Source organism: Microchirus variegatus (genome assembly GCF_963457635.1).
Source record: "Microchirus variegatus genome assembly, chromosome: 11".
Lineage (NCBI taxonomy): Eukaryota > Metazoa > Chordata > Actinopteri > Pleuronectiformes > Soleidae > Microchirus > Microchirus variegatus.
In genome coordinates this window covers 1,340,535-1,355,052 of record NC_139812.1, presented here as the reverse complement: position 1 = coordinate 1,355,052, position 14,518 = coordinate 1,340,535, and the positions used below count along the sequence as shown (strand labels likewise).

Sequence of the window (14,518 nt, the reverse complement as noted above, 5' to 3'; positions counted from 1 at the left end):
GGCGGGGTACACCTGTATTAATAATATTAATATTGTGTGTGATATATATTGAACTACACACAAGTCCCACAGTTATCCATATATTGTGATACATAGTTGCATCCTAAATTGCAAGTGATAGTATTATTATCATTAGGATTATTTGTAGATTGATTTGATTGGTGGTTCCCCAATCAAAGTACCAAACTAGAGGAGACCGTTCCTTCCAGATAGTAGCACCTAGACTATGGAAAACTTTACCACTTATATCGCGCTCTGTAACGTGTCCCCTCTTAAAAAGCAGCTGAAGACCTGATTTTATAAACAAGCTTTTAGTTGAATGAGGGTTTTAAATGATTGTGTTTATGTTTTATGTTTAATACTTTGGTTGTCTTTATTAATGTATTGTATTATTATTGCCAAGCACTTTGTGATTTTATAGTTGTGAAAGGTGCTATATAAATAAAATGTACTTAAATGCTTATTATGATGATTTACTATGAACTAGTGTGTAATTTAGAGTCTTGCTTGCAGTTAAAAATTATGCAAAATTTCAAACAGAAATTTTCAGGGGGGGGGGGCACATGTTTCTATTTCCCTACCTCTGTTATAAAAGGAGTGACATGGCAACTGGAAATGTTTCAGTAATAGGACTTTTATTTTCCTTATAACAGAACACATCAGGTGAATCACAATATTATTGTCATCTGCCACTGCTTGCCTAGTTTTATATTGAAATGCTAGATGAGGCCACATGGGCTTAATATTTAAATATATAGAGAAAGAGAGAGAGCATATAGAGTGTTTGTAATTGTACATTTGTACATTTTTGTTCTTTTTGCAGTACATATATCTGCATTATGTCAGTGGATTATTGTAGTTTTACATCACTCTTTTATACTGTGACGAAAAGTGCAAATGTACTGTCTTTAACCTTAACAGCTCCCCAGCGCCCTGTCAGACGTCCATTGCGCATGCTCAGTGTGCATTGGAAGCCATGTTGGAGCTACAGTGGAGTCGGGCTGGGATTTTCTGACGCCGTATGTTTTTCTTAAAATATCTGATTTCGTACATTGTCGGGGTTCGTCTACCGTGCGCGATCGGCGCCGTAATCGGCAGTGGAAATGATGAACTCCAGTGTCGACCTGTCGCGGCGGAACCCGCAGGAGGATTTCGAGCGGATCCAAAGGATAGGAAGCGGCACATACGGAGATGTGTACAAGGTAAAAACTGCAGTTTTGGGAAGCAGCCACGGGGTTCCATTATCGGACACAGTGGTGGGGTGTTTAAGACGTTCGTTGTTGATATATGGCGTTTCCCTGTAGCCCAGTTGAAAAGTTATGATTTCGCCACTACCGGCTACTTTGTAAAGTACGCGTGTTTTTCTTCGTGTTGGTGTTTCCTGGTGCAGTATGCAATCTGCTACTCACGCACCCAGTTCGTTCCATTGTCGGACACACATTACTGGGGCTGTGCTTTGCTGATGTTTTTGTGCCTGTTGTTTTTGTTGTTGTTTTGGCCTTTTCTCCCCGACCTTTAGGGACATCCGCAATTGCTTTACATACATGGTTTTTCGCAGTTGTAATGAACGAGCAGTGAGGAAATAATAAGTAGCCACAGCTAATGCTAACATTTAGTGTAGCCCCCATTCTGAACTCGGACGCAAAACGTTACATTATGTGTCTTTTTGCCGAACATACGTGTTAGTTATTATGAAAACTATGCGCTTTTGGTAGCGTGTAATGACTGTGTTGAATAGTTGTTGTTAATATGTATCTATTTAATAGGCGTTTAGCTATTAGCCGTCCGACAACGGACGCAGTTAACCTGATAGCATTAGGGAGCTAACGAGGCTTTTAGCCTAGTCGTGGGGACATATGACAACATGACAACAGGCAGTGATTTGTATCTTACACAAAGTGAAGCAGGGGCAGAATGTTCGGTTTTGACTGTGATACTGTTAAATACAGGAGCTGCTGGTATGTTTATTAAAACTGCTCTGACAGACGGAAAGACATGACAGCTGCACTGCCTGGAAATCCAGTTTGGCTAAACGCTCAAAGGGCTGAGCAAGCAACAACAACAACAACCACCATAATCTCGACCCCTCCTATTATTCATATTTACATTTTGGCAAAATGCAGGACTTGGGAGGACGTATTAATAACTGAAATGTCAATTTCTTTGTAGACTGCGTGATAATTGTCGCGTTATAACAGTTGTTTTTGGTCACACACTCACACACTTGAGCAGGGCCCCTGTTGGATCCAAACGGGAAGGCAGTTGTTTCTGATTAATCGGGCTGGTTTTTGCCATTCTCACAATGAGCCCCATGGCCAGTATATATTTTATAATTCGTCCAAATACTCCTTACTGATGCAAGTGTGTACTTGTTTTTTTGTTGTTTTTCTGTGCACTAACCATTTTTTTAATGCAATTTTTTTTTTGATAATCTGTTTCATTATGTAGGATTTATGAGTAGATACACTTTTTATTTAAAGTATATTAATGCACTGCAGCTCAGACACAAAGTGCAGATTGAAGAGACGTGCCATAAATGTTTTAGTTTTATGTATTGGTTGGTATCATTATGTCATATTTTATCCGATGGAGGAAAAAGAAAAGTTAAACTAGATCTAGAAACCAGAGCTGAGCAATTAAACAACAAGTAGAAAAAGACTTGGAGAGTGCAAACATCTGCCAAGGCAGCCCCGTTTCATTAGTGCCACTACACTTTGAGAGCATCACGCTTATCAACATTGGTGAAGGAATGTGTAGTTTGAAAGCAATAGGGGCTCACACAGTGGTGAACTGGCCAAGGTCACGGTTCAGATCCCAGTTCGTTTGGGGTACTCTGGCTTCCTCCCACACTCCAAAAACATGCAGATGTGGATATACACTCCAAATTGATCGTTGGCGTGAGTGTGAGAGTGAATGGTTGTTCATCTCTGTCTTTTGTGATGGATTGGTGACCTGTCCGGGGTGTACTTCACCTTTTGCCCTATGTCAGCTGGGATTGACTCCAGCAACCCTCTTGTGAAAGATAAAGTGGTAGAATATGAATGAACGATAGCAATAGGACAGAAAAAAAAATTTTATGCTACAGATCCAGATGTTGAACTGGAATTCAACCAAACTGCTCAGTAGCATAGATGTATATGAGGTACTATGACGGTTTTTTTAGCAGAACAATTAATAATTTGTCTCTCAAACCATAACCTAGCCCACAGAAGCATTCATCAAACTTCAGAAACATACCTCTCTAAGTAAGGAAAATACATCATTAGAGAATAATTGAAATAGATTTTTTTTCTGGATCATGTTATCTAGATGATGGCACATTAAGCTCTTTCTGCATATCAGTCAGGTTTATGCAAGTCAAACATTGCTGTTGGCTGGGCATGTGCGTTTGCGTAGCAGTGACTGTGTTGTGGAATCTTATTTCACAGTGTGTGGATTCATTAACTTGGACTTGATGAGTGTGTGATTAATCTCCAGACTCTTTTTGATAATTACAGGAATATGAATGATCCTAAAGATTCACAGATGAGACAGATTTAAAGTTTTCTTTTAAGTTGTAGCTGCCTTTAATTCCAAAAGTCCTCTCCATACCCAGGTCATTATTTATTTTTTTCCCACTTTGTATCCCTCCATCTTGCATTTTCTAATTGAAGTTCACTATCTTGCTTAGTTGCAGACAGAAAGCTTATAGCTGATTCATGTGTGGTCATTTAAACAGTGTTTGTTGTACATACTATTCAACAAAAACACAATAATACAAATATGAAGTTGTAATTTCTTGCCTACACCAGATGTTTTTACTGATACAAGCTGTGATACAGTGTTTAACTGATGCTTCAGTTCATAGTAAACAACAGAAGTTTTGCAGAAGGACACTTGGGGGGCTCAAACCTGAAACCTCTGGATTTAAGGATGTGCTGCAGCACCAGCATGCTTTGTAAACCTCAGTGACGCCTATATTTGGTTCTACCGCTGTGTGAAAATCTGTGGCTTGGACAGGAATGTTTGAGCAGGAAACAAAGTGTGAACTCTGCAAGCTTGTTTTCTCCTGTGTTTGTAGGCCTGCCTCTCTCTGTGAGTTTGTGTGAGTTAAAAAACAGACGGTGGAGGATTGGCTCGTGGTGTGACAGGCCTCCTGGCCACAGGATCACAGGTTTGATTCTCTGGAAAAGAGGGTGTTTGTAGAGCTACTGCTATTTGTTTCAGGCCCACAGAACTGTACGCTGTTCTTAGATTAAATATTTATTAATTACCTCAGGAATGTATCCTTCGCAGGGAGTAAAATACCTTAACAGCATTTAGGTCATTCAGTAGTGCCAAACTCCCACTTTCAAATCTAATGAAATTCTCTGGCAGGATGAGCATTAAAATTGTGCAATATATTTGTTCATTGTTTGACAGAAAATAACACTAAAATTTACGTAGAAGCCAAGATGGCTTTTAAAAAAGTTTCATGTACAAGTAATTAAATTAGTTTTGGGATCGTGTGTCTTTGTCTGTGGCTCCTTTTATCATAATGAACAATAACAGATGCACTTGTTTCATACGCGAAAGATGACCTGAGACAATTTCTCCATTTCTGAATCCCTTTGCTGATACTGACACTTGTTTTATTGCATTTATTTTCATACCCTTTTTTAGGTTCCTTTGTAGCATAGGAAGGGACTTGTATGCAGCGTAGGTGTAGTGGAGAGCTAACAGCCCTGTGATTGGTCAAAGCCTCCTGTAACCAACAAGTGTCATTGTGAGACTTTAAATGGATCCAGAGGACGAGCAGAAGTGTCATTCTCTCTCAGATCATTTGATCTTCATTACATTTTGATAAATAATGCTGAAAACCCCTACCAACTGTAGATTATAATCCTTAAAACACAAATCATTGTCAACATTGAGAGACAACAAGCAGCTCCCCTTGCCTTTTCACAGGAGGTGACAGAACCAAGTGACTTCTCAGTTTTTAAAGTCTGCTGGTGTCCAAGTGTTACAAGGTGCTTTGTTGGATGGGCAGTGGTAGGTTGTAATCAGTGATGTCAGTATTGCTTTATCTCTGACACATCATAGTGATTTTATGTCTTACATTATATATGTATAACATATCTCACCTGCTTCTATCCTTTCGCAGCTTGCCTGTAACACAATAACAGTAAACTGCACACAGAGTGCTTGTGTTTAACCATATGACCTGTGTGTGTCTGTGAGATGTTTTTAAAACAAATTAAATCAAACCGTCTGGAGAGGAGAAATATCAGACAAAGACGAGCCGAGCTTTCATTCTAGAAAATGCCAGGTCACCTGCTGATGGCAAATATACTGTTTGTATTGATTTGTAATTTTCTGTGGGCGGCGTAGGAAAGCAGCAGTGGTCTTTTCTTTGTCATTATAGGCGGTTTCAAAGAAGCATCAGTGAACAACAGTATCAGATTCTGATGTATAGCCTTGAAAACCTGCTCAAGTGGTGCTGCAGAAACTGTAATAGCTACAATCTATATTAGATTCTATTTTAATTTTTAACAACATAACATTAATTTTAACAGTCATCGGGCTTGTTTAGATATTACTTTCCGAATGCCTGCTCCTGAATTTTGTGCTCAGGTTGCCAGAAAGCCAGTGTGGCTGTAAAATGGATCACAGCACCCTCACTCCTGTGTGCGCTAAATCTTAAAGAGAGGAGTGTTGCAGTCAAAAGACCTTTTGATTTGCCTTTTAACTATTCCTACTAAGAGTTTTCTCTGATGGTGTTCCTGGTCCTGTAGACTTCAACTTCACCTCCACTGTTGTAAGAAACCTGTCAATACAAGAAACATAATCCTGCAACGAACTTTGACATGGTTCAAGTATACTCATGATACCTGGGCACACCTTGGCTCAAAATAAAGTGAACCACAATGGCCTAGTCATGTGTTAACATTGGTAAAACACAGCAAATGCTTTTAATGGCCATGTCAGTATTCTAAAATAGGATGTGAATTTAAAAAGTGTCATGAAGACTGGCATAAAGGTTCAGTGATAGAAGACTGTAAGGAAGTACTTTTCCTCGTTCCACCTCCTTGTGTTGTGCCATAATAAGCAGCACAGCCAAAAGCAACCCTGTTGCGCACAGCTTGAATGACAGGAGTATTTTTAATGTAGGAGTGGTTATTATGGCACAACACCAGTTCAAAGAAAGTTATCAACACCAAATTGGAGATAGCAGAAGTGATGTATGTAGACTTTAGAGGCAAATTGAAGATATTTTTAAAGCTGTTTTTACGAATTGATCAACACTATTGCTTAGTATGAAAACTTTTAACGCAAAACAGCAGGGTTTTGCTTTATACACGAAGCAACAAGAGAAAAAACCCAGCAGCTGGTAAATAGAGTCTACATTTTTCAATCAAGAGTGGTTGAGAGAATAACATAATGAAAAAGCAAGGCTGTTCTAACACTGCGATGCCGTGAAATCAGTTTTAACATTTTAAAGACACGTTTAAGATGAAAGTATTTGCTGCTTTAAAGTAAGGCAAAAGAAACGCAGAAACTAAATTTCATACCATGTTGCCTGAGAGCAGTACTATATATCTTAAAAGTGTGGTTTGTAACCTTTGGTGAATTTTTGTTGTTGTTGATGTTAGTATTCTGCCTCTGTTTGGGCTTCGTTAACAGAGACAATGTACGATTACTTGTAACCATGTCCATCTGAAAACAGGCTCTGTCAAGCAATACTATCAGACCTTAATATTTAAAGGTTACATGTTGTAATTTCAATATAAAATACTTTCTTATTATTTCATCATCTGATTTCATCACTCCACCAGTGGCACAGAGACAAATCTCTGCACAGAATATTAATTGTACTTGGCAAACACAAACCTGAGAGCCAGGAAGGGGACTAAATTTCCGATCTCGGGGTCTTTGCTTCAGAGCTTTTGTGAATGCAGGCTGAGGTCCGCATGTGTCGACCTCAGTGAGCAAACAAGTGGAAGAACAGGAAAACAGGATGATTGTGGGCCAGCAGCTTTCAGTGCAGCTCCACAGCCATCTGTGCACGGGGTGTCTATACATGTGACGTGAGAATCATCTGGTGTAGGATATGCATATGTGTTGTGCTGGTCTGATCCGCTGCCTTCCTCTGAAGGAGGGGAGGGAAACAATAGAGCATGAACACACACACACAAACGAGGAAGTTAGGATTCCTGCATTCCTGTACCATGGCTGCCCAGCTGTGCCCCACACACACACGCACGAACACGGAGGCCTTGCCAGAAAAAAAATCACCTCATTACCATCACCTCATTTAATACTGTTACAATTAGTAGTCTTAAATTGCACGCATTATTGCTGAGTGACTGTTTAAAAGGATTTTTAAATGAAGTATGCCTTGTGATTCATTCTGATTCTGAAGGTCAACTCGGAAAACAACCTATTTAAATTCAGAATACTTTTATGCAGTTGAATAGAAAATGTTTACAACAAATATAGCCACATGTATTGTCTTAATCATGTAATTCTGCATTGTGATATTTACCAGGCGATGCTGGTAAACTGACTCAGAAAAACAGTGAAGTGACAGCTGAGAATTGGTTTGCCTTTTCGTTAAATCCAAAAATACCCACATGCTGAAGTTCTAGAAGAGGACACACTGCCATCAAAATCAACATTTTTTTTCATTTAGTGATTTTGATCCCCTGCTTGGGTCCTTTTCTTCCTCACCTGCCTTGATAAGCCACAAGCACGATCACCTTGACTGAGCTAAACAAAATGCTTGTTGGTGAATATAGAGCCACAGGGAGGTACTGACAAAATACCTGTTACTCTATTATTATGCGAGTCGAAGGTAAATAGGAAAATATCAGAGCATTTTCAGGTAGCACTTCCTGTACTGTGTATAGTAATTAAGTTATGGCAGATGGCAATTAGTTGTTTTGGAAAGTGTTTGCTGTGCAGTCAGTGAATGGTATGAATGACTCTTACCTGCATGGTGGTTCAACACAAAAGAAATAATGGTGTGACAGGTGAAGAACTATATGGGCCCCCTCCCACAGACGCATGCCTTTTTACGGCACTAGGTCGGTGCTGTTGACCTGGAAAGTTTTCACTCAGCAGGTTTATTGTGAATTACAGGAGCTGCTACTGTCCATCACCAGGGTCTGATTCATCTTCTTTAATGTGGGCCTTTCCATATTTAAAACATTGTGTTTGACATTAAGCTGAGAATAAAAGCAACTAAAACTAAAACTGCATAGATTTGAAACTTTGAAACACCTGGGGGAAAGTGTTTTATATATAATGTTGTATATTATAATGGCTGCAAAAGCAGCGATTTCTGATATAACGAGCTGTGGAGCACTTAATTCACCATTTAAACACCAATGAATCCCGATCTGTTAAACACAATTATTGTACTAATTATAACTACTTTATCATTCCATCCTAGGAAATAAGAGGGAATGATAAAATTAGTACTAAAAGAAGACGGATTTCAGTGAGTAACTTATCTGAGGGGTTGCACAACGGGCATCAAGAGATAAATGGGGACTAATTGTCAATTGTGAGTAAGGGTGGCTGCTATGGGCACGGGTTGTTTCAGGAAAACAACTTATTTAAACTAAAAGACAGTGTAGAAACATTGAACACTGGGTAAACATTCAGGTCCATTGTGCAGCATACGTGCAAGAGCAACACTTTCAGACAGGCCCTCTTAACACCTGGCATTAGAATGATCTTCTGTGATCAGATAGGTGCATAAGCATCTGGTATTAACATGCGTTTCCTTTGTCCACATAAAGATCCGAGTGCTATCTGATCACGGTCATCTCCCGTTACGTCACGTCCCCCTCTGTGCACTGCCGTATCAACAACATCGTTAGCAGCACATGACGTTGCACTTTTGTATGGACTCCTCTTCGCTTTTTTAAAGCAGGGGATGAAGTTGTCTTTGACAAGCCACCAAATACTTCCACTCTGCTCGGTTGTCGTGGGTGGGGATGTGACACTGAATCCTGTTCACAACTGCATATATTATGATGTAGGAAATGCACATGTAGTAAAAGGAAATGCAAGAAGAATACCCCCCCCCCCAAAAACAATTAAGAAGCTTCTTGTGGCGCAATACTTCTCTTATCTCAAATGTCAGGGTTGCATGTTTGTGACTGGATGTCTCTTGTATAAAACCTTATATCTCTTGGAAAAATCTCCTCAAAAGAAGAGAATAACTAACTACTGTTGTAGTTATTGCCTCAGGCCAGGCCTTAACACCCAGACTTATTCCAGTGGAGCAGTTCAGTGACGTTTAGCAGAAGGCTCTGCTCATTCTGTACTACTTTGTGAACTCGTCTGTTCAGATAAGGGTTTTAAAATGTGAAGAGATAATGAGTATTTAACGATGAGAAAAGATTGTAATTACGATGGAAACATTAGGAATTTTTCAAAGTGACATGGTCTGGTTACATTTTGAAAATGTATTCTATTCCAGTGCATTGTATTTGTGAATTAAAATGCTGCATCTTTTGTTTCAAGTTGAGTTGTGTGGCTTGTGGTGGCTGAATTATATGAATGAAAAGCTTTTTAAACAACACGATGAGCAAAGTGTAAATGTTACCATTTAATTGATTTATATTTGATTGCTTTGGCCATGCTTTAATTTGTTTATTGTCACTTCAAAGTTAAGAACTGTTATGTTTTATTGCCTTCCCTTCCATGGATTCTGCCATGTTGTTGTATTTAAGTAGGTTGCACTGTGCAACTTCATTCCTAGATTACGCTAAATTCCTCACACTAGTTCTTTCCTGTTATGGTGGTGTTGTGGTAAATGCCACATCACATTTTGAGAAGAATGGAAGGCAGATGGCAAAACCTCTGGGAGGCATGTGGGAGGAATGCAATGTTTTAAATGTAAAATTATTTGTTTTGCATGTGCAAATGACATACATCCTTTATTGTAAATCGAGGGAGACGGTGCCCTATTTTTTCCTGGAAAGGGGATCCAAACTGAATCCCCTGTTCCTCAGCTAATTATAACAACATATTAAATCATAAAAGACAACAGTTATAGTCAGTACAATAATAGCTCATATAATGAGGTCCCTGCTGATTCCCATCACACTGGATTAAGTGTGTGAAGCGTTGAACATGAGCCTGTGACATGAGGTGACTTATCTTGGCTAAGAAGATCACTATATTAACATGACCTCTGACCAAATGTAAGTTAGACCATTGGACATACTTGGCTGGCCTGCCTGGAGTTTGCCGCTGTCACACTGTATTAACTGTAGCTGCTGTACAATGAACAATAATTCACTTAAGACAAACTGGAAAGCAAGCATTTATTCAATTATTTGAATACATGCAGCCCAGTGCAAGTTGAGTAGGATGATTAGCATGGTGATCTGCTTCTGCTTCGGTTTGTTTTTCATGGTCGTAAAGAGTGAAATGCCACACCGATGCTCCACTGAGCTGACCATATGTTGACTTCATGACACACACACACACACACACACACACACACACACACACACTCAGCCGAACAGAGGTGTTAATGATGGATGTAATCTAAGTTTCTCCATTACTGTGCAGTAGAAACCACGGCTGATCTGCCAGAACAGCACATAGAGACAACTCCTTTGAGGGAGAATGTGTATTTCCTGTTCCCCATTGAAATTGATTTAAAGCTGCAACAGACAACATGCACATCCCCATTGGGTTCCAGTTTGGTAACCGTCTTGATTGTGGTGTTAAACGTTTTTGATAATGTTTCACGCAAGCACTTTTCCTAAGAAGTGGTGTTTTGGTGAAAAAAAAACCAGGATAGATACCAAGATAATGCTCCTTTGTGCTGTAAATAGAGCTGTTTCTGCCACCGTCTCAGTGGGAAAGAGAAAACATCATGAAAATAAGTTGTTTTTCTATCGCCTATACACAGCAATCAGTGTTAACATCATTATTGGTGTAAGTTGTCTACTCCAGCTTTGATTACACAGATTTGTATTATGCCATTAAGCCCAGATGGATGTTTGAGTACACACATTCTGCATCTGTCTCTTGTTGTTGTGAATCTTTTTCATTATTATCTTGAGTCTCTTCATAGTCATAATGAAACTCTGTGTCGTATTGTGAGTTTTTGTTGTTGTTTTGTGTCTCTTCGGGGTTGTTGTCAGTTGTTTGACGAACAGTTACTCCAAAAAGAGCCTCTGGACAGGAGCTCCACAATTTCCAGACCCCTGACTGTTGTGTTTGTGCCCTGAATTTGGCAGAAATTGTTTGTTCAATTATTATGTATGACAGTATCTCACTTAAATGATATGTTTGAATCTTTATCATATGTTGAAATGAAAGTTTCAGAACTAATCTTACCTGTTGGTACACGCATGATTGATTTCCATAAAAGTCTAAACTGTGCATCATCATTAGCTTCCTCACCTTAATCATCCAGCCATGTAACTGTCAGGCATGTCATTCATTTGCATGACCTTTCAATTGTTAGGTTAGGAGTTCTCAACTAGAATGAATACAGTTAGAAGAGATTAAGTCTTTTGTTTCTTAATGTGACTAATTAATATCTTTCTATTAAGTCTGGTTGAGAAATCATTCATCCCATCAGCGTATAATCACAGAATCTTTTTTAGCAGAAATATTGGTAATGATTGATTGTACAGTTTTGCTGTGGCATTTTCCTTGTGATATTTACAAAGCCATTAATTCAGTTTGTCAGATAAGAGCTCAAGAAGCTTTTTATGAACCACACTAGTTAACATACTAGTAAAATGTGTGGGAGATATTTGGCTTTTTGGGTTCTGTTAAACAACACACGTAATTGATTTCCATAAAAGTATAAACTGTGTGTCAATCCAATCCAAATGCAAAATTTACCTTGTGGCGCAGTCACTGGTTCCTCTAGTACTGGAGCCAGTGAATGTCCTCGGGCAAGACTCTGAGGCTTCATCCTGTTATAATTTTTGAATACATCAGCTTTGCTCCAGATAAGCCTCACCCACACTACACTGGCATTTTAAGTTGGCCTAAAACTGAGGGCATCGAAAAAGCTGCTGGGTTTGTTCTTTTTTGAAACCTCCCTGGCTGCATTATAGTCTGGACAAGCAGAAACCGAGACCTTTGGAAACAGTGACAAGGTCATCTTCAGTCGTTTTCTGGTTGGTAGACCATATACCATTTGAAATAGTACCCCTTAAGATTCAGCAAAGTCTGCTTAGAAGGTGTCTTAACATAGAGGTCCTGCAAACTGAGCGACTGAGCGAAAGCTCCTTGGAGATGCAAGCCTACTTTACCTTAACCTTACTTGGAGCCCTTTAGTTTTGTAGCCGTTGCACATGATGCTCAATCTGCAATGCTGTCTTTTGTTGGGTGTGCACTTTTAAATCAGACATTCTACAGCAAGTTCAACCATGCTTTGGTTATATACCAAATGGCACAGTTCACTCAGTCAGTCACTCACAACAACAATGACAACAACCAGTCAGTCAAGTTGAGTTAGGCTGTGTGATCACTAGCAAAAGCACAAAGCTCTGTGAGTCATCTCTATTCTCTCTGCTGACTGAAGAAACTGTCTGTGCTCTCCACTCTCCCTCACTTATCATCGTCTTTTATCTGTGTGTCTCTTTGTTTCTCCCGACTCTCACCACAGCTTTGTTTTGCAGTGGGTCGTCATTTGTCGTCGTTCCTCCTCTGCTCCTTCACTTGATTTTCCTCTCGTTGTTCAGCAAATCAAAAATCTGTTTTGTTTCAGTGTAATATTTGACAGTGCATTTGTTTTTTTTAAGTGGCTATCCTTGAGTTGTTATTGTTATCTCCAGTTCGCATTGCTGTTGTGTTTCTGCAGTAGTGGAACTGCAAGTCTGGTTTGTTTCATGGATTACTTAATTTTGTCTCATTATAGTGGTGGATATCTTGTATATTTAGTAATATTTATAAAATACTAATATGGAAATACACAGTATTGTCATTTTTTTTACACAATGTCTCATGAAAACAACTCTTATTTTCTTTAAACTAAGACTTATAACTAAACGAGAGTGTAGACACATTGAATTCCTGGTACACATTCAGGTAAATTGTGCAACATACAAGCAAGAGCAACAGTTTCAAAAACATAGGCCCCCTTTACACCTGACATTAGAATGTGTTTTCTGTGATCAGATAGTGCTTCACCACATGCATTTACACCTAAAATTAACATGTATTTCCGGTGTGCACATTAAGATGCCTCATAGACAGGACACATTTATCTCAGGCTGTCAATGGTGATGAAGCCATTTCCTCTCTCAAGCAAGTATACAATTAAAACACCCCTTTCCCTCCCGTAGTCTCTCTCTTCACTCAAACACGCACTCATCGACTTGTTCTCGTTTTTTTCTCATACTCGTGCAATGTCACTCAGTCATATACTGACATATCATTGGCCTTGACGTGTGCAACCAGGCCTGAATCGATTCATAAACTTAAAAAAATTAAAGTAAAAAAAAATATATATAAATATATATATATATATATATATATATATTTTTTTTTTAATTTATATTTTGAAAAACCACACAGAACACAAGTTTGTGTTATTTGTGTACAGTTTATTTTTGTAACTTCTGGGAGAAAAAGGCAGCTAGCCTAAGCTTTTATTTATGCAAGTTATTTTTTGTACAGTAAGTAAGTTTTTATTTGTTTTGAATGAATAAATGTTAACGTTTGTCTTAAGTTTGCCTTTGTGTGATAACATTATCACATTATCGTATACAAACTATATGGTTTTGATGCCCTAATTTGCCTTAACACACTTTGCGTTGTATGCATTTTTGATTCGAGAATCGTATGAATCGAATCGGTTGAATCGAGAATCGATTTTGAATCGTATCGTGACCCTAAGAAACGGAAACGAATCGAATCGAGTGCCACCCAAAGATTCACATCCCTACTACACTGCAAATTATTGTAAACAAAGCCAATCGAGTGTCAGAAAATCTGCACCCGCATCATTTTAAAACACACATCTACATGTGGACATAGCTCATGTTCTCATTAAGCTCCACCCTAGAGCTGAAAGAATTCCTCGATTAATCGATAATTAGTCATATACTAAATTAATCGTCAACTATTTTGATAATCCATTAATCAGTTTGAAGCTTTTTTCATGATTAAAACTAGATTTCTGATTGTTTTAGCTTGTGAATACATTCTGGTTTCTTTGTGGACAAAACGACACATTCAAGAACATCATCAATTACAGGTTTGACGAACACTGATCAATATTTAATAAATTATGAAAATAATCATTAGTTGCAGCTAGAGCTGAAACGATTAATCGATGAATCGATTACTAAATTAGTCGGCAACTATTTTGATAATCGATAATCAGTTTGAAGCTTTTTTCATTATAAAAACAAGATTTCTGATTGTTTTAGCTTCTTAAATGTGAATATTTTCTTGGTTTCTTTGCTCCACATAACAAAAAAAACATTAAAACTGAATCATTTTGGTTTGTGAACAAAACAAGACATTCAAGAACATCATCATTTCCAGGTTTGATAAACACTGA

General features: G+C 38.5%; 1 protein-coding gene across 2 annotated transcripts in view; it reads left to right on the top strand.

The window, feature by feature from the left end:
• Nucleotides 1-1,007: 1,007 nt before the first annotated feature.
• LOC310933763 (mitogen-activated protein kinase kinase kinase kinase 3-like) overlaps nt 1,008-14,518 on the top strand; it is a 40,621-nt gene continuing 27,110 nt past the window's right edge. For both annotated transcript variants that reach the window (XM_083897331.1, XM_083897332.1), the window contains exon 1: nt 1,008-1,202. In XM_083897331.1, coding sequence (XP_083753457.1) covers nt 1,104-1,202 — 99 coding nt within the window. In that variant the 5' untranslated portion in view covers nt 1,008-1,103. The remainder of the gene's footprint in view (nt 1,203-14,518) is intronic.